The sequence below is a fragment of the Brachionichthys hirsutus genome, chromosome 9, assembly GCF_040956055.1.
Source record: "Brachionichthys hirsutus isolate HB-005 chromosome 9, CSIRO-AGI_Bhir_v1, whole genome shotgun sequence".
NCBI lineage: Eukaryota > Metazoa > Chordata > Actinopteri > Lophiiformes > Brachionichthyidae > Brachionichthys > Brachionichthys hirsutus.
In genome coordinates, this window is record NC_090905.1 from 9,211,453 (window position 1) to 9,232,548 (window position 21,096).

General features: G+C 42.1%; 1 protein-coding gene across 1 annotated transcript in view; it reads right to left on the reverse strand.

Annotated features, from left to right (window-relative positions):
• The window catches only part of LOC137899887 (voltage-dependent R-type calcium channel subunit alpha-1E), a 47,590-nt gene that overhangs the window by 17,407 nt on the left and 9,087 nt on the right, over window positions 1-21,096 (reverse strand). Inside the window, exons 2-15 of the mRNA XM_068743938.1 lie at window positions 17,864-18,130; window positions 12,331-12,436; window positions 12,070-12,209; window positions 6,090-6,193; window positions 5,293-5,451; window positions 4,454-4,644; window positions 4,111-4,214; window positions 2,877-2,992; window positions 2,586-2,639; window positions 2,097-2,192; window positions 1,713-1,922; window positions 1,484-1,596; window positions 1,189-1,301; window positions 196-327 (exon numbers count right to left, since the gene is read on the reverse strand). Coding sequence (XP_068600039.1) covers window positions 196-327; window positions 1,189-1,301; window positions 1,484-1,596; window positions 1,713-1,922; window positions 2,097-2,192; window positions 2,586-2,639; window positions 2,877-2,992; window positions 4,111-4,214; window positions 4,454-4,644; window positions 5,293-5,451; window positions 6,090-6,193; window positions 12,070-12,209; window positions 12,331-12,436; window positions 17,864-18,130 — 1,905 coding nt within the window. The remainder of the gene's footprint in view (window positions 1-195; window positions 328-1,188; window positions 1,302-1,483; window positions 1,597-1,712; window positions 1,923-2,096; window positions 2,193-2,585; window positions 2,640-2,876; window positions 2,993-4,110; window positions 4,215-4,453; window positions 4,645-5,292; window positions 5,452-6,089; window positions 6,194-12,069; window positions 12,210-12,330; window positions 12,437-17,863; window positions 18,131-21,096) is intronic.

Here is a 21,096-nt window from a genome sequence, read left to right on the forward strand (position 1 = left end):
TCTTAACCTGTTTAAAGTCTTCATTGGAATCACAGAATAAGTACAGCAAGCATTCTGGATTTCCTACTACAATGATCAGAGCTGTCTCTGTTTTGACTTTGCATTTCATCCCCTTTCTTTATTGTCTCATATGAAGTGAAGCACAGAGATATATGTGATATGATTTCATGCAAACTGTTGAAGGTTGGATGTCACCTGCCACCGAAGAGCTGCATGCCAAGGAGTGCAAAGACAACGATGAAAAGGAAGAGGAGGAAGATGAGGGAGATGATGGATTTCATGGAGTTCATCAGAGAGACGACCAGGTTTCTCAGAGAGGCCCAGTACCTTGACCGTCAAAAAACACCATTAGTGTAAGAACAGTTTGAAAATGGGAAAAAAAACCTTTATCTTTTTTTAATAAAAAGCATCACATATATTTAATCTTTATGACTATTAGAATCACTATGCTTAACATATCCACACTGTATATACCTGAGTATGAACTATGCTTATACTGTCAGTACTGTGCATGTCTCACGCAGAGCTAATTCTCAGGGTATTTATTGCTCATGTGTCTATTTGGACTTGAATGTTTCTGCCCCTCTGCTCAGAGTGTCTTAGTACCTGTATCATGTATAATGACAGTAAAGGTGAATCTAACCTAATCGAATGTTTCATACATGAACTACAAGCGAGGCTTCCACTATTAATATTATTATTAGCATATATTTATAATTTTACCTCTTTCTGCTCTTCTTGAAGTTAGCAGCAAGATCTAATAAAGAATAACTAGTTGCACGCTACACTGGAATCTCAGTTAAACTGTCTGTATTTGCATTGTTTTTCAATGTGGTTATTGCAGATCCATTATTTTACATGGAAACGGGATGTTTGTAATTAAAAGATAATATCCCTGGTTTTTCCTATTAGGCTCCTCGGCATTGTGAGTCTGACGTTGTATTTTATAGTAAATATGTAGAGCATGCTTTTGAAGTACCGGTACGTCTTCTTATTTCTAAAACATGAATGTCATGAATATAGAAAATTGTCTGCAGAACTAGAGTCTATTAAAGCAAAAATGCTTAACAAAAATTATTAACACCAGCATAACAAATGTAATACAATTGCAATGGTGAAAGGATTTTTTGCAAATTGTATGAAGCATCTAAGCAGATGGTGAGAAGTGAGGAAGGCTGCTGCACTAACTTGGTGATCTTGAAGATCCTCAGCAGGCGGAGTGCACGCAGGACACTGATGCCAAAGGAGGTGCCAGGCCTGAAGAATCCCCAAAGCACTTCAAAGATGCTGCCAACGATTACCTACAGAGACAGCACACGGGGACAAACGAGTGGACACTGACAGTGAGGACATGAGTGACAGAAAGGAACAGAGGATGCAAGCACAGACAGGTGTAGCGAGGAGAGTCCGTTGATGCTACAAATGCACAAGCAGCTGGGTTGTAGGAAAAAAGCCAAGTGTTGGGATGAATAGAAATACTAACACTGCAGTCAAAGCAATTAAATGAAGAGTGGAAGTAGAGGCGCGGTCCTAAGCTGTACATCTTCAGGAACATCTCCGTCAGGAAAAGAGCAAGGAACAGGAACTCTGCATAGTCTGGAAGAGCAAATAGAAATGTATATTTTAAAACTTACATTGGCCAGTTTACTATTACACAATCAAACAACAACTTCAGGAGAAGATGAGTTCATATGTGGTGGGGGGTTCCTCACAGAGAAAGTTGGATAGCCACTGGGGCTGGTTGTGGTGAACGATGGCCACACACAGCGTGTTGAGAGCAACCAGGCCCAACACCGTCCAGTAGAAAGTGTGCGTCTTCACCACGCGGCGGATGGAGATACGAAGGAGGCGCTCCTGTCGGCGAAAATACGCTGCAGGACCTCTCTTGGCGCTCCTGATACTCGCTCTGGCCACGGGGATGCCTTCAGGGATTAATGAGAGACAGAGAGGGCTGTGGTGTAGCTGCCAGCGCTGGCAGGTTGTGTTCCTGGTCTGAAGCTTATGCATTTGTGAAGGGTGCAGGATAGAGCAGTGTTCCCGACGAAAGTATGCTCCATATTGCCAGTATTGATGAAACTGTTCATATTGCCACTCACCCACTGAGGATATGTCACCATATTGTTCCTCCCCAACTTGCCCTTGATGCCCCACGTCCATTCCTCTCCTCTTGATTGTGGTGGCTCTTTTAAATACTGCAGACAGACAACTTTGAATATAAAAGTCTCAGAAGAAGCTGCTTGAGCTGCACAACTTAAACATTCGGTAAAATTAGAAGCCACAAGTTGCAAGGATCGTGACACAATGCCGAAGTCTGTTTAATCTGAGTTATAAGAGCTTCTACATGTTTTTTTTAACTATAACAAGGTCCACTTTTTGATTTTACTGCAGATGTGGTGCTACAGAACAATTTGATTTGTAGTTTTCAGAGCACCTTTGGATAAAGAAACATATCTGAGAAAGGAAAAGTGTGAAAAAAAGCATTGTACATTTTTAGTGGGACAGTGTGCATCATGTTCAGAATCAAAGGGATTAAGTTCAATATTTTCATTGAAAATAGGAAAATACAATTATTTCTGTTGATTTACCGTGAAGGGCAGAAGGTCCTGCATTCTTATTCTCCTCAGCAAGCATGACTTCCTCTGGAAAACAAAACCGCAAACACAAATGAGCAGCAGCAGCAGATGGAAGGAGAGATGCTAAAAGCTTCAACTGTAATTATGACTCATTTGTGGTGGAAGAGAGACCAGAAAGAAAATATTAGATGGTCTTGTCCCACAATTGACAAATCAGTCTTAAAGGTTGAAGTATTGAATTTCGTTTTCTCATTTAGAGCCGAATCTTTAATCTCCTTGACTCGAGGCTGAGGCTTGAGCGACCTGCTCTGTCGATCCAGGCCCGGTAGCCGTTGAGCTCTCTCTCAATCTGCTGTTGGCGCCTCAGCTTCATGAAAGCTCTGCGATTCTCCACCCGTTCCCTCTCCTTGGCAAATTCCCTGCAGGACCAAAAGCAAACCACAGATTCATCTTTGCTTTTGAAGATACAAGATTTACAGTTGCGTAGAAAATATTCCTCTTCAAGGTCAATCAATATGGAAAAACACAGAGGAAACGGGAGACATGAAGTCAACAGAGATCTTCTCTCTGTTACTGTGGCAATAATGGCAATGAATGCCCCATTAACCCCCCATTAACCTTCAGCAAGACTAATCTGCATGCAACCTTTTTTCAAAGAATGAGGTAAAACATTTTAGAGCAGTTTAACAGTCATAAAGAGAGCTCTGCTGTGTCCTCTGTCCTCCAACTGAGGTTCGCAGGTCATAAATCAACAGAAAGCAAGACATAATGAACAGAAATCATCTTTGAAAGATGTTGGCTACAATATAGGCAGATCCTTGGAAAGGCCTAAAGCCGATGTTCATTTGGCAACAGTTTTGTTAACATATTAGTCTATTATAATCTTGAGAAAAGAAATCTTGGTTCAACCTCTTGGGAGCTAAAACTCCCAGCGGCCTTGCTTTATAGGCTCCTCCAGAACAAGCCAAAAATAACCAACTGTCAAATGAAATATTTTTTACGTGTGTCATCAGTACATTTGCACAATATGGCCAGCCAGGTGATGCATTTTAATGATGTAACTTGCAGGTATCTGTAATGCAATAAGACGTCATATACAACATGAATTTTGGAACCTATTTCCAGGAATTCACACTCAAGCCGGTGCAGAGCAAGTCCATCAAGGCATGTTTGAAAAATGTTGCTTCATTACTTATTGTGTCTGAAAAAGTTTCCTAATAATAATAATAAAAACAAAAGTTTTTAAAGGAGGCAGAGTCATTCTTCAAGGACAACCGAAAACAATATGAAATGCCTGACAGCCAGGAAATTTATCCAATGGGTATTTAGGTTCACAAATGATTTACAACATCAGCTGTGTGCTTTAAAATTCAGAAGGCTGCAAGTCCATTAACATGGGACGTTAAAGTCTGTCTGATATCTTTGCTTCGTAAGAATTTGCTTTACTTCACAATTGTGCAAGTTAAAGGACAACTACTTTAAATGGCTAACAGAATAAAAATCTGGCAAATTAATCAGCACTGAAATATAAATTTACCCAGAAAGGACTCCTAGCACCAAGTTAAGGACAAAGAAAGAGCCGATGATGATGAGGGGGATGAAGTAGAGCCAGTTCCAGCTGGGGCCCAAGGCATCATCAGTCTGAAACGTCAAGATAAACAGATCATTTAGTGACCTGTAATCTGTTTTGAGGTCTTTTGTCAAGGATATGCATTTCTCGGTACCGATGGAAAACAGAAACTAACACAAGAGTGCGATACCAACTCAAAGCACAACTCAACCCCTGTTCTGGATGTTTCTACCCCGAGGTTGCAGACCTGTAATCCAGAAACTCTTACCTGTGCACCTGTGTGACTCTGTTTATGTGTGAGTTGTCTTACGTTGTAGAGTACAGTGGTCCAACCCTCCATGGTGATGCACTGGAAGACGGTGAGAACAGCGAACAGGATGTTGTCAAACTGAGTGATGCCATCATTAGGCCCAATCCAGGTGTCGTTGCAGGTGTAGTTGTTCGGACACTGACGCACACCACAGGGGAACTCCAGCTCAGAGGACTCTACTGTCTCGCTTTCTGGACATATCGGTGAACAAATCAAGCTTATATCAGACAAAAGCTTAAAACAAAAGGTAGCAGGCGTTTCCTATTTCACCAGAAACAATTTTACCAGCTATCAAGAAGTTACTGATGTCTGATCACTGAAATACAAATGCTACCGTACATTTAACAGCTTATAGTCTTCTATTATTGCCTACAGGTCTAGTAAATGGAGTTTAATTAATAACGCACCATGTCTCTGTTTGCAGAGCCTGTGAATGACAATTCAGGCCCAAGACTACTCACTCCAGTGTGTCTGAGCGGCCTGGAGCTTAATGGCAGCTCTGAATACCCAATGAGCCATTGTGGATCACTCTATTGTTGGCATTAATGATACCAGGCAGCAGGCGGGTTTGATCATGTCTGCAGGTGCAGTCTAGCGAGCCATTGTGTCTTTGCATGCCTGCATTTGTGATAATGACAGCAGAGTTTCTGCTGTAAAACCACAGGCAAACGCACACCCAACTGACTTTGCACAACTGGATAACACACTCCACGGAATAAGTCATACACTTCTGTTACAGTTGCTAAGTGATATAGATGTGTGTGTTGATCACCTTGCATATGTTTCATGTAATCTGCGTAAACCCGTGCTATGCTTAGAGACAGGCCGTGTGCTCGTACCCAGTATTCCAGGCTGCGGTTCACAGGTGCGGTGCAGCCTGCCGCTGTAAAACTCCAGGCCAATGATGGCGAACATCAGGATTGCAAAAAAGAGCAACAGGCCAATCTGCAGCAGAGGAACCATGGCCTTCATTATAGACTTGAGGACAATCTGCAGACCTGGAAAAAGTACAGCAGAGCTCAAGTGAAAGCCTGTTCTTACAGTTTAAATCAGTCCAATTGGAATGCTATAAAATGTCATATTTCAGCTTCACTTTATGATAACTGAAGAAAAAATGAGGCTCATCTGCAACCATTAAGTTCCGCTATTATGATATAAATTCAGAATCAGTCAGATTTTTGGAACTGTCTTGTTGCCTGCTCCTATCCTAATTTGTCTGCTGGTTTGGACTGACAACCTGGTTTTGGCTAATAAAGCTCAGTTTCTGGATTCCCCTTTTCCTGTCGTGCTTTTGGGTTCTTACCTGCCTTGGCCTGTGACAGGTGGAAGTCTGTACAGAGTACAATTTTGTGGATTGTGGATTTTGTAACATTGTTTCTATGAGCAATTTAGAAATTTATTTTTTTATATTTTTGTTTATGAGCAAACACGAGGATAGAGGCCAAAATATCAGAGGAGATAAACCAAGTACTTCCTCACTTTAATACCACAAGCAGAGTGATGAACTGATTTTTGGTAGTTCCTTTTAGAATTACTGCCCCGTGGGCACGAATGTGTCTACTGTGATGTGATTGGCAGTGAAGATGAGTCACTTTTGCAATAGTGCCATATTAATTTGATCGTGTGCAGAACTTACTGGGAATGCCTGAGACCAGCTTGAGGGGTCGGAGCACTCGTACGGCTCTGAGAGTCCTCAGGTCCACTGAGATGTTCATGTGGGCCCCTGCTGCAGCCAAGATCCTACAGAGGATATTTGAACTTATTCTAACTTCAAATTTTAACACATAAATGCCACAATTTTCATGCTTTATTCGCTGTCAAAACAAATCACACACATCAACAAACCGAGGACATCACACACACACAGAGTTGGAGGATGGCTGCAGAGCTCGGGTACGGCGTGTGAGGAGGGTCTCCAACAAGCAGAGAAAACAACAGTGGTGCATCAGAAGGCTTTTGGCTGTTTCCCTGTGTGTGGGAGTACAGCTGGGACAACTGTTATTTAGGAGCAGAACAAAGAGACGCCCTACGGCTGGAGAGACACGGACCTCGTAGACGGACGCGTGGACATCCACAAATAGCAACACAAAAAGTTCTATTTTTACTTTATTCCGCCTGCTTTGTCTTCTCCACCTCCCCTCAGCAGCCTCAGACCAATGAAATAAAGCAAGTCTAGTGGTGAACCACTCCAGCAGTATGCACATGCTTTGGCATATTGCTTTCATCTGAGCGTCGCACCACATGGATGCATCACCATGTATATCGTCCCACCCGTGTAGGTGGGGGGCGGCACTGGCATGGACACTGTACAATACAAATAGAAAGATGCTTCATACGTCAACAATATATATAACAATATATTTATACCGTACAGTACAGAGTTAACTTTCATCTTGCTTCCTGACACGCGGAGACACGGTTTCTGCCACCTCCAATTCTGAACTAGTGACATATGATCTCACAATTATCCCTAAGCTTGTTGTCGATGAAGCATCTTTCTATTGGTATCCCATTGTGTCCATGCCAGTGACTACACTTACACAGGATGTATGATGCAGAGAGAACTGCTGAAACACATCAGCCAGCCCAAATGAAAAAGATGTGACCCTCAGCAAAGAGTCTTCTGAGGACAGTATATTATTGGAGTGACTCTTTTCCCACCACCGGTCAGTTTTTTACTGCCATTGAATGTAACCGAGCACTCAGAGCCAAGAAGAAGTGTACCTGCTCTGCATTTCAATGTCTAGTGATCTAATTTGTCCCCTTTCCCTCTCCTCCTTCTCAGTGTCCCGACATAAAGAATCCCCTCTCTTCACCTCCACCTTCCTTTTCATCATCCTTCTGGGTTATACTCAAGCCCCTGGCTCCTTCTCACCACCTTTCTACCGACCTGAGAACAATTACATCTTCATTTCACCTGCATGTCTGCCTGAGTAAATACAAGAGCAAAACGGCAAAGTGGGTGTTGTGGAAAATGCTTCCTAGGGAGAGACTGGAGCAGGTCTTGAGTATTTTAAATACACTTACTTATATTTAATTTAAAGTAGTAATACTAGCAGTTCATCCGTGGGTCTCATGATTGCTAAAAAAATAATAATATATATATATACACTGTATATCACAATTCATTTTGATTACGAAAAGATGAGGTTCAGAAAATATATAAATGCATTGTTGAATTTTGTGTTGACAATAACCATCATTATTCACAGGAATCTGGCTAAATATATTAAGATACTTCCTCATCGCACAGCTGCAGAGTCAATTACATTCCTGTGACACAGTGGTGAGAATCGTAGTGTTAGAAGACGCATCACGATGTATGATTTAATTAAAGAGATTAAAATAGCTCACTATCATCCACACCAGTGCAGAAAAAGAATGCTCCTTACTGGCTTCACACCTGTGTATATTCCCTTTTGGATCCTCTCCAACTATTCTCCTGCTTTCTGTCATCTCCACCATTTTCATCCTTCACTTCCCCCATGTGTCAGTCGTCATTCAGGCGGTGGCTCTTTAGTTGTTATGGCGACTAGAGGAGGTCAGTGGGGCTAAAAATGACTTCTTCCGTGGATATCTCGAGCAATTTCTTCTTAATAATGATTCTTTACAGACTTGAGAGTGAAGCTCTTAAATGCTCAGTATGTACCGGTAATCTCTTCCACTATGGATCCATCAATTAAATCAATAACAAGAGTTTGATGATGTGATAATGCAACATTGGAGCTCACAGTTTTAATACAATTAAGTATTATACCTGTGCTTTGGACATTGTGACACAACATGGTTTTGTTTAAGGGTAGGAGGAGATGTGGCTGGATATAATGATGTAGATCTGAGTCACTTCTTTAACGAATGGTAGCAACAAGACAAATCTGACAGGTGCCTGGTGAATCCACAGGTTACCGCAGTGGCTTCCGGGTCACTCTGCACACGTCTGTAGGTGTCATGTGAGAAACACTGTGCTGATGCTCTGGTCAGAGTTGTCAGCCATGATAAATGAGTAACAATACATACCCTGCAGAACTGACAGCTTTCTGCTGTGTGACAAATCTGACATGACAACCGTCATGCCTGGATGCAGATAATGTCGTGACTCAACGTCTCTGTCAAGATAACAGCTCATGTGATATGTTCCTGTCTTCCTGATCATGTTGCTGATGTATTCTCATACCAATGTGTGGTCAATTGGTACTCGGATCAATGTGTTATCTAATTCCCAGATGAACTCATGTAATTAATTAATTATATCTGAGGTTTTCTTGCCAAGAAATGTCGTAATGTTTCCAGTGAATGTGGTTTATTCTGTTGATTTCTATGTTTAAAGGACAGCCAGAAGTCGTATATAAAACCAGCAGTTATCGATCATTTTGGGAATACCTTCTATTACTTCAGGCACCTTTCCTCATGTAGCATGAGCTGGATAATCTGATTAGACATTAGTGTGCTGAAACCAATCAATTATTAATTGATGTGAAGATTGTTTTATGATGGCGCTTCCACCCCAGCCTTTAATTTTACTTTATTTACGGATACTGATAACACTGATAATGCACCAAACCGGAAAAGGATGCATGATGCACTGGGCCCTGGAGATATTTCAAATTACCTTCTGCCTCCTTCTTTCCTTGGTACACATAACATCCCTACCCTCTGGACACTCATCCATTCAATCTAGCTGCATGTCAGAGGCACTCAGTTCAATAATTGTAAACATCCTTGGCCTGCAACTACATCAAGAGAAGAGACCTGGGTGTTAGATTATATTGCAAAGCACAACAAAACAATTACCCAGCATTCAGTTCTGCTGTTTCCCAACTCACACATTTTGTTCTTGCCAGAAATACAGATGGTTGGTTCTGATGACTGCTGGTTCGAACAAAAAAGTATCTACCACCTTTAGATTGTACGAAGTATCTACTGTGTTGTTGTTTAATGGTAGAGAAACTAATCAGAGCAGCAGCAGGACTGGAGACAGTGACAGCCTGACCTGGGGTGGGGTCTTCAGTCACTACAGTACCAGCTCAGGGGGACACATCCACCCCTGCTGTGTCTGAACTCATCAATCGATCAGTCAACAGATGGGAAATATGATTGGAGAAGACAGGCCTGTTTATGTATCTGTGTGTCTATGTGTGTGTGTGTGTGTGTGTGTTTCTAACAAGGTCTTCCAAACAGACAGAAGGTGTTGTTGGCTAAAATACATAGTACTTGCAGATTATAACCTACTGAATTAAGTGTCATTGATTTCTCTCAGCATCAACTTCTATCAATTCTATTTGACCTGTATTTAGGCCAACAAGGGAAGCAGCGGACTGACCATAGTGACAAATAGCTTTATAGTGGACTACAGAGCTGGAAGGGAATAGAAACGTGATTACAACAATCCTACAAAGCAACTAGGATGAACTGGTGGCGTCTCAGTAGAGCGTGGGACCAGGTGATGTGTTGACGAAGGGATTAGAAACAGGTTTGTGGTTAGACGTAGATTATCAGAATTTTCTTGTCGTCTGTTGAACATTGGAGGAAGCTTTTATTTTCATGGTATGGAGGGGAAACTATCGAACCATCAGACTTAGGAGAAAGGTCTGTGTGTGTTAAACGACCCTGTCGATGGATAAAGAAGATTGAAATTGCTCTTTTTAACCAATCTCCCTGCATTCATGAACTCCCTCTGAGCTAATGCCACTATAACTAGACCCCACTGCTTCTTATCTCACACCAAGTGTCTGACACACACTGGTGACACAATCCCTCGGGGGTGTCGCCCTCTGTCAGATGTTGCCAGTCTAATGGAAGGCTTGCCAGCAAATGAGACTGCCAAGGTACCAATTAGTATGCACAATTACGCTTACATGGTTTCGTCCTTATTCCTCCAGCTTCATTTCTTCTCTTCTTTTCTTTCTTTTTCTGATGATGGAGGCTGTGTGGAAAAAACCTGCAGTCCATCTTTTTGAAATTCAGTCACAACAATCCTCTGCTACGAAACAGTCTGTACAAATATGGGAAAGGCCGTCTGTTTTTCGTTTTCTCTACGTCTTGAAACACCAAGGCAGCTTGCTGAGCCAATCATGACCCCAGCAGTGATACGGTTAACAACACTGTTCTATAATTACATATGCTCACAAATACCGATGACTGAGTCAGGGATATCCACCTTGGAAAGGCTCACATGTCTTGGTGGCTCCACTCCCTCAGACAAAAAAACGTTTTAACTGTGATTAAACCTTCAGTCAGATTCTATTCAGTCATCATTTCTGGAAAAACAAAGTCAACGACCTAAACAAGGGGTTACGCAGACGACAGGATTTGCTGCAGGGACATTGTGCAGAACGACATTAGATTATACATGTCTAACTAATGACCTGCTGCAGAGGTGGCCTCATTCCCTCCATATCAAATACTGGCTGCATACCAGACCTGAAGGGATGAGGTACACCTGTGTCTGTAACCAGATGGATGCATGAGCACACAGGAGTGGGTCACCCAGGTGACGAAGGAGGCAAAGGAAGCAAGAGGAGATATTGCAATGAATCCTTTACAGGGCACTGGGGAGACTGCACAGAAAGCAAGCCATCAAAGTCAATTTAACGGAATCTCTAATATAATGTTTGGCTCGTTTTTGTTTATTCCACTTATTATGCATGTTTTGATTATGATGTGTATTGTGTGTGTGTGTGTGTGACCCCTCCCTTCAGCACTGATATTACCAGCTGTTTATTATCACTCTGATTCACTCTCCAGTGATGGATATAGTGCAGTTAAGTGAAAGACTGCTTGGTGGTCGGTGTGTGTTCAGAGAAAGAAAAAGAGACAGCAGAGTATTTCATTCATTTGTCTTCGCTGTGGCCAGAATGCTAACTTGGAGGGCTCTGTCTACAGCATGCTTCATCATGCTGAATATTAATAATAAAATGACCTGCATGCATTAGAACACCTTTTCTTGCCCCCTTCCACTGCTCTCTACCTCTCTTTTCTCTCCTGCCCTTACATCTTTCCCTCGCCAACAGCGAGTGAAGAAGCCTGAGCTCGGCTTCTCAATAATTTATTAACCAGAGTGATGCAGAATTCTGTAAGAACCTGAGTGCTGAATAATTTCTGGTTGACAAATTGTAACTATGCCCCATCTCATCTCACAACAGTCAACAGCTGCAGCTGTATGACTTCAGCTACTGCTACTACGGGGGGCTGTGTGATTCCTCTCATCAAGGAACTTAATCCATGTTGCATGTTGCTTGCTTTGTTTTGTGACTAACCTTGGTTCATCCCTTAACATGGATCTACTAAAAAAAAGGTTCATGGTTGATCTGTCAAGTAGTTTAAGCATGAGTTTATTTTGCAATTTTCAAAGAAATCAGAGCCTAACCATTTATCATTCCACTTGGAGGTGGTATTTACAACACAGAAATGTATACAGTGAACAAAATGTACTGCCAAATGGACATTCTTAACTTCTGATCAATTTTGGACACTAAATGTGATCAGACATTAAATTAAATGGAGGAAACTGAAGCTTTGAGAAGGAGGATAGATGCAAAATGCATGACAGACCATTGATTTTAATACAACCTGTATTACACACACACACACACACACACACACACATTTTGACTTACCCACTGAGGACCACAATGAAGTCCATGACATTCCATCCATTCCTCAAGTAAGAGCCTTTATGAAATACGAAGCCTAGGGCTATGATCTTTATTCCAGCTTCCAAACAGAACATCCCGATGAAGTACGGCTCTGTCTTCTCCTGCAGGCGCAAAGCAACAATATTGTCTGAGCATTCTATAGTGTCCTTAGAGGCTGGTTAGACTTAACAGAATGTTAACAGTTATTGCATGGGCAGATGCGTCCATCTGGGAATAGCTCACCAGTCTCTTAGACATGGGGGTTTTGTCCTCTCCAGGAAGGTGCTGCTCCAGGGCCAAGACAATACAGTTGGCGATGATGGTGGTAAGGATCATGTATTCAAACGGAGTGGAGCGCTCTAGTTAAGGAACTTTGAAATAGTGCATTTTATTGACAGGGATTGTTCACATCAATGCAAGCGAAAACTCTAAGAAAGGTTTCTCGGTCATACTTTAGTGTGATATCTATTAATTAGAATATTTACAGAATGTACACAAAGACCATACATAGATATAAAATAGTCATATATGTGCATAACTTAGAAAAACAGAGTCGATCCCAGCAGATCCGTGGTGCCTTAACTCCAGTCTTGTAAGCACAGACAGACGGGCGAACAACGATTCCCCTCAGTATGAAACAGAATTAATCTGGCAGGTTGTAAGGCCTGAGGCTGGAGACACAAGACAGACTGTACCATATCTGAGTTCAGCTGCATTAAGCTGTGGCACACACACACACACACACAGGAAGCCAAAGGCTTCTCGAGGAATGAGTGGGTGGGCCTGCTATGTGATCTTATTAACAGCGGGACTCTTACTACCAGCTTTAATAGCTTTTCCGTCGGAGCCACAATGGATGGTTTAACTCCAGCCGCTCTGGGGTTGAGCTAAACTCGCAATGTGCTCTTTATCTAAAGCTCTGCGTAGGTATTCCCCTGGTTCTATGCAGAAAAGGTAGGAAGGAAGGGATTTGGATTTGCTGAAGAGACAGGGAAGGACAGCGGAAGCATGGAGGTGGGATTAATGGCGGGTGGGGTTGGGGGGAGAACACAGGAGAAAGTCAAAAGCAAAATAATGGGTGATCAGTGCAGGAGAAGATGATGCACAGAGAGTCTGATGTGTGAGGAAAGAATGGGAAAGGTAGAGGCACTGAGAACAAACAGGACTGACATCCTATAATCCTCCTTCAACTGACTCAGTGAGTTCATCTTAAACATAGCAGTCGATGACGAGAAGCAAACAAGCAAACAGGATAACATCTGTCTTAAGCTGAAGAGTCATTTTCAAGGATTCATCTGCCATTTAGAAAGTGAAATCCATCTTTTGAATCACAACAATCACAAACACTTTAACCTCACTGAGAGGTTTCAACTGCAGCAAATCACAACACCATCAAAACATGCACAACAAAGATGGGGACAGGAAGCAAACAGGCTTCTCTTCCAGGTTGCCCCCCCCACACACACACACACATACAGGTTAGGGTTAAGATGCTAACTATGAGAGAATCGGCATCCAGGGTTGTTTTTTATGTACAATTTTGAATTTACTCACAATGATAATACCTGTATTCTGGAAAAATAAAATATTTAAAGGTTTTTAGGTTTGGCTGAAAAGGGAAAATGAGAGCATCGATTGATCAGTTCTAGTTCACAGTGGAGAAGTAAATAATGCATGAGACAAATAGCAGATGCTAACAGCTTTGCGATGAGTAATTGGGAGACAGTACTATACTTCAAATGAATTATAAGACGTTATAAATGTTTACATCTCCTGCAACGAACTGAAAGACTTCAGTGATATTACTGATGTTTGTCCACAGCAGCTATTTGGTTGCTGTCAAATATTCTACAAACACAGTAGTGCGTGTACTCATTAGTCTACAAATATCTGATAGGTTATGCCAGACGTAACTGATGTTTCCTGACTTTCCCTCGCATTTAAATTCAATATTTTGTGATGTGGTAAAATTCAATATCGTGTTCAGCCCCTAGTTAAATACTCAACAGGTTATTTAACCAAAGCCATTTCCTGTCTTCTGTGCTGTTCTGGTGTTTGACATTAATCACAGATTGTCTCCTAGCTTTAGCAGCGAGGAGTCTCGTGAGCAATCCTGTGAGTCACAGTGACGCTGGCAGTCAGCCTCTAACTCAAACATGCATGTAAAAATAGACACGGAGACAGCGTGAGAGGCACCGCGCCTGTGCGACTTTGCTCAACTCCAAATTAGATCCAAATTCGTATGGCTATTATTAGAGAGAGGTGAAAATCTAAATAAATCACAGTGTGTGGCTTATTTGAAATATGTGAATTGTCTGCTGCCTGGGCATGTAAATTACTGTGTGTGTGTGTGTGTGTGTTCAAATCAATAAATGCACAAACCTAGAGTAAAGCCAGGGATTTCATCTCCATCTGGAGTAAAATTAACTCCATTTAAGCCTAAGAAATTAAAGCACTGATACAATAAAGCATCAATTTAAATTGAGAAGTCAAAATTGGCTCTTCTTGCAATATGTGTAAGATTAAAAGCTCAATTTTTTAGATGATCTTTTAATCTTAAAAAGTCTGTGTCTTCTGTGCTAAAAAGTCTTCTGCTGCACCGGACACGACGCTACACAAGTCAACATCTCACTTGAACCAGCCAATCAATGCTAAGGATGAACGCTGCCATGAGTTGCCTCAGAGTCACAACCTGCTCTTATATATATCTGTTAGAAAATCCTTAGGTAATCAGGAGAGGGTTAAATATATGTATAAAGTTTAGCCGATTACTTGCTGTAGTTTGTGATGCATAAGGTAACAATTTTATTTTGCTCCATTCACTCCAAAAATAATAAAAGCAAAAAATCCAAGTAATGAGGGGAAAATGTTTTTCAACTGGAATTGAATGAGAATAGCCCCATAACCCCCCCCCCCCCCGCCCCACCGGGGATGCTGGGGTCATTTCCTTGCTAATTTTACAGTTCCATTTTTCATCAAGGATACAACTTAGTATTAATGGTGTTTCTCAAGAATATGTTGACATGGGAGGGATATAGAAAATATTCACAACTCAAATGTGCGGTTAAGTACAACCCATATATTATAAAAAAAAAAAAACGTGGCTACGTCTCCTCGTGTAAAAATCTAATTAAAATGTTCAAATTTATTTGCTCATGTGAATGGACCATAACCTACTTACATCAGAGCATGAGAAGAGTAAAGTGACATAAAAATCAAGTTCAAACATGTCTGGAAATGGTGCAATATGCAAATTAAAGAAATCAATTAAGAGAGGCACACCTATGGGCCTTTAAAAACAACATCTGAAAGTTCATAGACTTCTAGAATGCAGTGCTTGAGGAGATGTGAATAGTTCATCCTCATTATACTGTATGGATGTGCAAGTATTATGATACATTGACAAGACCTGGATATTAAAGACCCTGTCAAAGGGAGCATGAATTGTCTATTTAATGTAATTATTTAATGTAACATGTGAATGTTCCTGCATGCCGCGATGAAACAAACTTTTAAATTCATTCATCAATTATTTAGAGGTGTACCTTCTCAATGGGAACCTTCCTGCTGCAGAGAATCCCAGCAGGGATCAGAAAAGAGAAGCAGCTGCCAGTCCTCACCAAGCCTGCCACTCGTGCTGCATGCTTAATCACCCCCACCCCCCTCCCATCGACTCTGACCTCATGGAGATAAACGGAGTCACACATACATAGAGATGCCCATTTAGCCAGCCCTTGGCGTGGTGTAAACATAGGGTAACAATCCATTATTAGGCCACACATCTGCATGATTCCTTAACTGAGCATCAGAAAATAAATGAACAAGCACAGAGAAAAACAGCCTGTTGCAGCAAGACTACAGTCACAAGTTACGATCATGGTAGACACAAGGTTGGCCTTTCACAGGATGCCATGCAGAGATTTGGTTTGTGTGTGTGTGTGTGTAGGTGTAGGTGTGTGTGTGCTAAACGTTGGTCAAGGGCTAGACATTTATGCAATTTTTCAAGCAAGCTGACCATGTGTACAACAAATTATGTTTATATTCAAATCATCTATAATAACTGACTGATCACAAACAAGTTGTTTGATTGAAATAAACGCAACTCGATAGACAGACAGACAGACAAGTCCAAACATGCATGCATTATGGACATCCTCATATTTCCCCGAATGCAGCAGCACTGAGCTCCACCCCACTCCATTCAAAACTGTATTAGCAAACAATATAATGCAGCACAAGCGGCTGAGTAATGACTTGTTGTCATATCAAATGACACAGCAATCAGACGTAATTACATACAATTCCAATTAATGTTTGATAATCAGATACAGAAGAGCTCATCAGCTGCAATGAGACACTCCCTCCATAACACCATATTAACCTAGAGGCTAGTCGGTCTGACTCGTTTCCTTCCTCACTACAACAGACTCAGCATGTTGACTTCAGGCCCGCCGGATCAACATGATGCAGAGCACAAGATTAATGTGTGAGTGTAGTCCCTTCTATATTCTGTAGTAACACAATATACATTTCTACCCATTCTCCTCAGCAGCTGATTTAATTTCATCCCACCTCTATTATAATAAAGTAAACCTAGAGAAAACAGCGATCGCCAACAGACGCACACTCATTCTATCTGCTGGGGTTTTAAAATCAGCAGCCAGCCAGCCAGCCAGCCAGCCAGCCAGTCAGGAAGCCATTGAATGAAGCAGAACAATAGCAGTGAAGAGGCCACACCTGGCCTGGACACCTGGTGAGTTGTCGGGCAGCAGCACAAACATGTCACTATTGGATATTTCTATGTGACCGTCCTCCTTAGGACAACCACGTAGAAATAAAACAAGAGTAAGCCATTATGTTTGGAAAAGCAGTCAAGTAAATATTACTGCCATAGCGCTCCTTAAAGTGAATGAAAGAGCGGTTCAAGTCGGGTTTAGATAATGCCCCTCTCTTATTTAATTATAACCAGTTATACCAGCAGTTACATTTTAGTTGATGAGACTGTGATAAATGGATTATAATACAGCTATTCTCAGCGACACAACATAAAATATTCAAGGAATGCCCATCACAGCTTCCCAGAAGTCTTTAGAACTTATGGCCAAATGACCTAAATATTCTGTTTAAAGTGAATAAAATAACAAAATCTCACTGTGAAGGAATCGGAAGCAGAGAAAGTCTGATGGTTGTCCTCTTAAAACGGATAATAACACATTATCAAGATAGTCAGCTCGTTCTTCTTCTGCTGAATAAACTGATCGTTGCAACTGTGACAATGAAGCTGATGACAACTGTAGGTCTGCATCGCCTTTTGTTGACAGATTCACAGAAGCTCTTTTGTGTTCTTCTAATCCACTTTCCACTGACACTTCCTCCCCACAGCAGTAGTTTCTGTCATGACCCGAGTCAAAAACAGATTTGAATTCTTACCCCTTTAAATATTTTTTTTTAATAATAAACTTTTGGAAGAGGTGATCTCTATTGGAAAAAGTCAGATGTTAGTGTATTTTCCACGTGGTGGCTGTGGGTATGTGTGTATTGCTTGGATTTCTCATGTCTGCTCTCCATGGTGCTGAAATTCCCCACAGACTTCTATTGAGGATTGGGGACACAAAATGATTTGGAAAGTGATTTTTGTCCGATGGTAATTGAAGGGGACATCAGTTTACCTGCTCTGGAACTCACTCCCACGACTTCTCCGCACATCTCGTGGAAATGTGTTCGAACATTTGGCACCTTACCCGCTTGTAGCGCACCGTGGAGGCTAAAAGGATATGGCCACTCTGTGATTTTCTTGGCGTACTTCCTGACCACGTTGTCTTCGCCGAAGATGAAGAGGGACCTGTTGACGGTGAAGCAGTTCTCCCTGACCGGGATGGGGTTGTACAAGGCCATGGTGCGGGCACGCTGCGCCTTGGTCTGCTTGAAGGCTGGGGAGATGCCACCTGTGGACACCGCGGCCCCATCGCGCTGGCGGTTGCGTTCGGACCCTCCATCCCCAGAGCTCAACAAGGCCGGGACGTCGTCTCCAAAGCGAGCCATTCTGTCAAAAGCAAACCGTACGCGAGGGGAGACAGAACAGGAGGTTAAATAGTCTCCTCGAACGCAGGGCGCGGCGCGGCGCTGCGCTCGGTGTCACGGCAGCGGAGAGACGAGCTCCGAACCAGCTTTAGTCCATCATCAGTCCGTTAACAAAAAACGCTGCGCTCAGTGTCCTCCAACTTCAAAATACGTTGAAAACAAATACGTATTTAGACGTCGGTCCACTCAGGAACACCGCTTAAGACGCACGGCGATTCCCTCGCTTTCAAGTGCGCGCTACAAATGACACAAATCCATATATTCAGCTCTTCTCGTTTAACAACTCCGCGTCCTAAATAGAGATGTTGAAAGATGGGTCATTTTTTGCAGCCTTTAATACATCCAAGCAAAAAAAAAGAAAAAAGAAAAACTGCAACAGGTCACGTCTTCAGCCATCCTCAAGCACCTGCGCGAAAACAGAGCAGGTTGGTCCGTGACTATATTTAGATAAACGAGAGCCCACTGAGTAACTCGGAGGACGTGTCTCATCTGTCCTCTCTCCTCCACAACAGAGCCGCTGCATGCGTAAGAGGCGCAAAAAGAACACCTACATTCCCACTACATTGTTTTCCACGATAACAGTCGAACAAAAACAGAGAAAGACGCACAGAGGAAAGGACAATCATGAATTCGTCTGATCTGGCGTGGGCTGGTGGAAGAAATAACGACCCTTCTCACACGATGAGGGCAGGCGGAGAGGAGCCGGCGGTGACACGACGGCATCGACACGCCTCACCTGATCGCTGTCCAACCCCCAGACGCACAGTTTACGGTGAGCAACTCCAGGACATAAGACTGATGTCATAATAAAGACAAGCCATAAACTGTATTAATGAAGTCGCAGTGTCGGGAAAGCCAATAGACGCCTGTAAACCTGCTGCTCCACAATATGAGCATGTAAAATGTAAAGGCTTACTGGGTCATCAGGTTTGAATGCTGCTCGACCACGCGCCCTGCTCACGCGTCAGAGGCGTGGCCGGAGTAAACGAGCACCTGGTGTGAAACACTCAGTTCCAGCAAGACTATCTGGAAGGCAGCAGAGAGCGCGTCTGGTTAATTGCAGGGTTCAGACCCTACTATTGCCCAGACGCGATAGTGAGGAGGAGTTGCGCTCCTGCGCGCTGCGCGGCATGGAGTGATGTCGGAGAACAGGGGGGAGGTGAAACATTTATCAGATGTGAAACTTGACTGTAAATGAAGAAATAATCAAGAAACACACCAGCAACATTTATATGCAAATTTGCGTGGGTCATGAAATCAACAACTTGTGTTTTATTCTGTATTAATGTTATTTGAACATCTGAATTTAAGCAAAAACAAAAACAAATAGGGAATAAAAAGAAGACAAGAAAGGGGAAAAACAGAAATGTATTAGAAAACATGTTTAGACTATCAATAATTAGCGCTGATTTCGGCAGTCCTCCTCATCCCCATGCACGGACTGGTACAACCAGCTCGTCAGTCAGACCTGCTGCTGAGTCTGTGGGCAGTCACCGACTCGTTTAACTAACCCCACAGGTTTTCAGAAACATTTTCTACCATGATGATGTCATCCCCCAACAGAGTCAGCACGGCATCAATGGCAGGTTGTTGAGCTTATCATGCCTCAGATTTGTTCTCATTGCTCTGTATATAGTGGGCTATTATTTGTGCATGGTCTCCTGTCTCCTGTGGTGCAGCAGCCAGACATGTCCACCCTGTCTTTGAATGTCACACATGGTCACCCAGAGTGCATTACTCCTCTGGCTACATAATGATGGTGCACATGCACATGATGGTCATGGCATGACCCCGATCATGCTTATCCAGCCAAGGCACAGACAAACAACACGTGAGCGTTGACAACGATATTTGGAGATAGTGGCATGACGAAGGCAGTGATCAATGGCGTCTGACTTGTGAATCAATGTTCAACTCATCATGGGGGTTAAAAATAGAATGCATACCAGGCAGATGTTTGATGCCTCCTCATTATGAACGGTGAGAACAGATGTAGAAATCTTCCCATGATTCTCCTTCAGTAAGATGACAGTCGAGACATATTTAGCTATTTCTCCCTCAGGTGAGGAGAAAGAAGTGTTCCACCGCCTTCTCTGTGCAGCAGTAAGCAAATGATAATATAGCATGTTTTTCTGCCTGAATGAGAGTGTGTGTAACAGACACAGCTTTCCTGGCCTTGAGGTGAGGGTTGAATTATTATAATTACATTTGTTTGAGCACTCAGAGGATTATAGTGGAACAATAATCATTCCTTCCTGGAACTAAGCAAGAAGTAGTTGGTGGTTATAACCTCAATGCTATAGCTAAAGCTTTGAGTGGCTTAGTGCTTCTCGTGAACTTGAACAACATTTTGACGTTAACAATGTTTTGAAGGACTGTGAGTAAACTCCCCTGAACCATTGCTTCATTGTTCCCAGATCATTTTCAGTGCTGGTCCTGATTCACAGCACATTGTTTCATGACATTGATGATACTCAGATATATTTGTCCTGCAAACTATTTAAATCAGATAAATTATCTGGCATGCATTATAACTAAACTGCACTTAAGATGAATACAACAGAACATTTTCTTCATCTTAATTCTCCAGATATTCTTATTATAAGATCTGAGCTCTCTCATGGTCGGATCTGCTCTTGGATCTGCAGATCATCATGTTAACCCACTGCTAAAAATGGTTTAGTAATTCATGACTGCTAAAAGACTGAATTACAATCAGTGATCTTATCAAGACTGATAATGTACCATGTATGTATGTATGCATGTACCCATCATTGACATGTAATCAGTAATGTAGATTTTCATATCCTCCCAACCCTCTAATTTAAACAGAGAGCTACTCGGCAAAGATCTAACAGAATGTACAAACCTCTAAATACGAACATTAATTGTACTAACGTATGAATTTATCACAGCTTTAATAGTAAT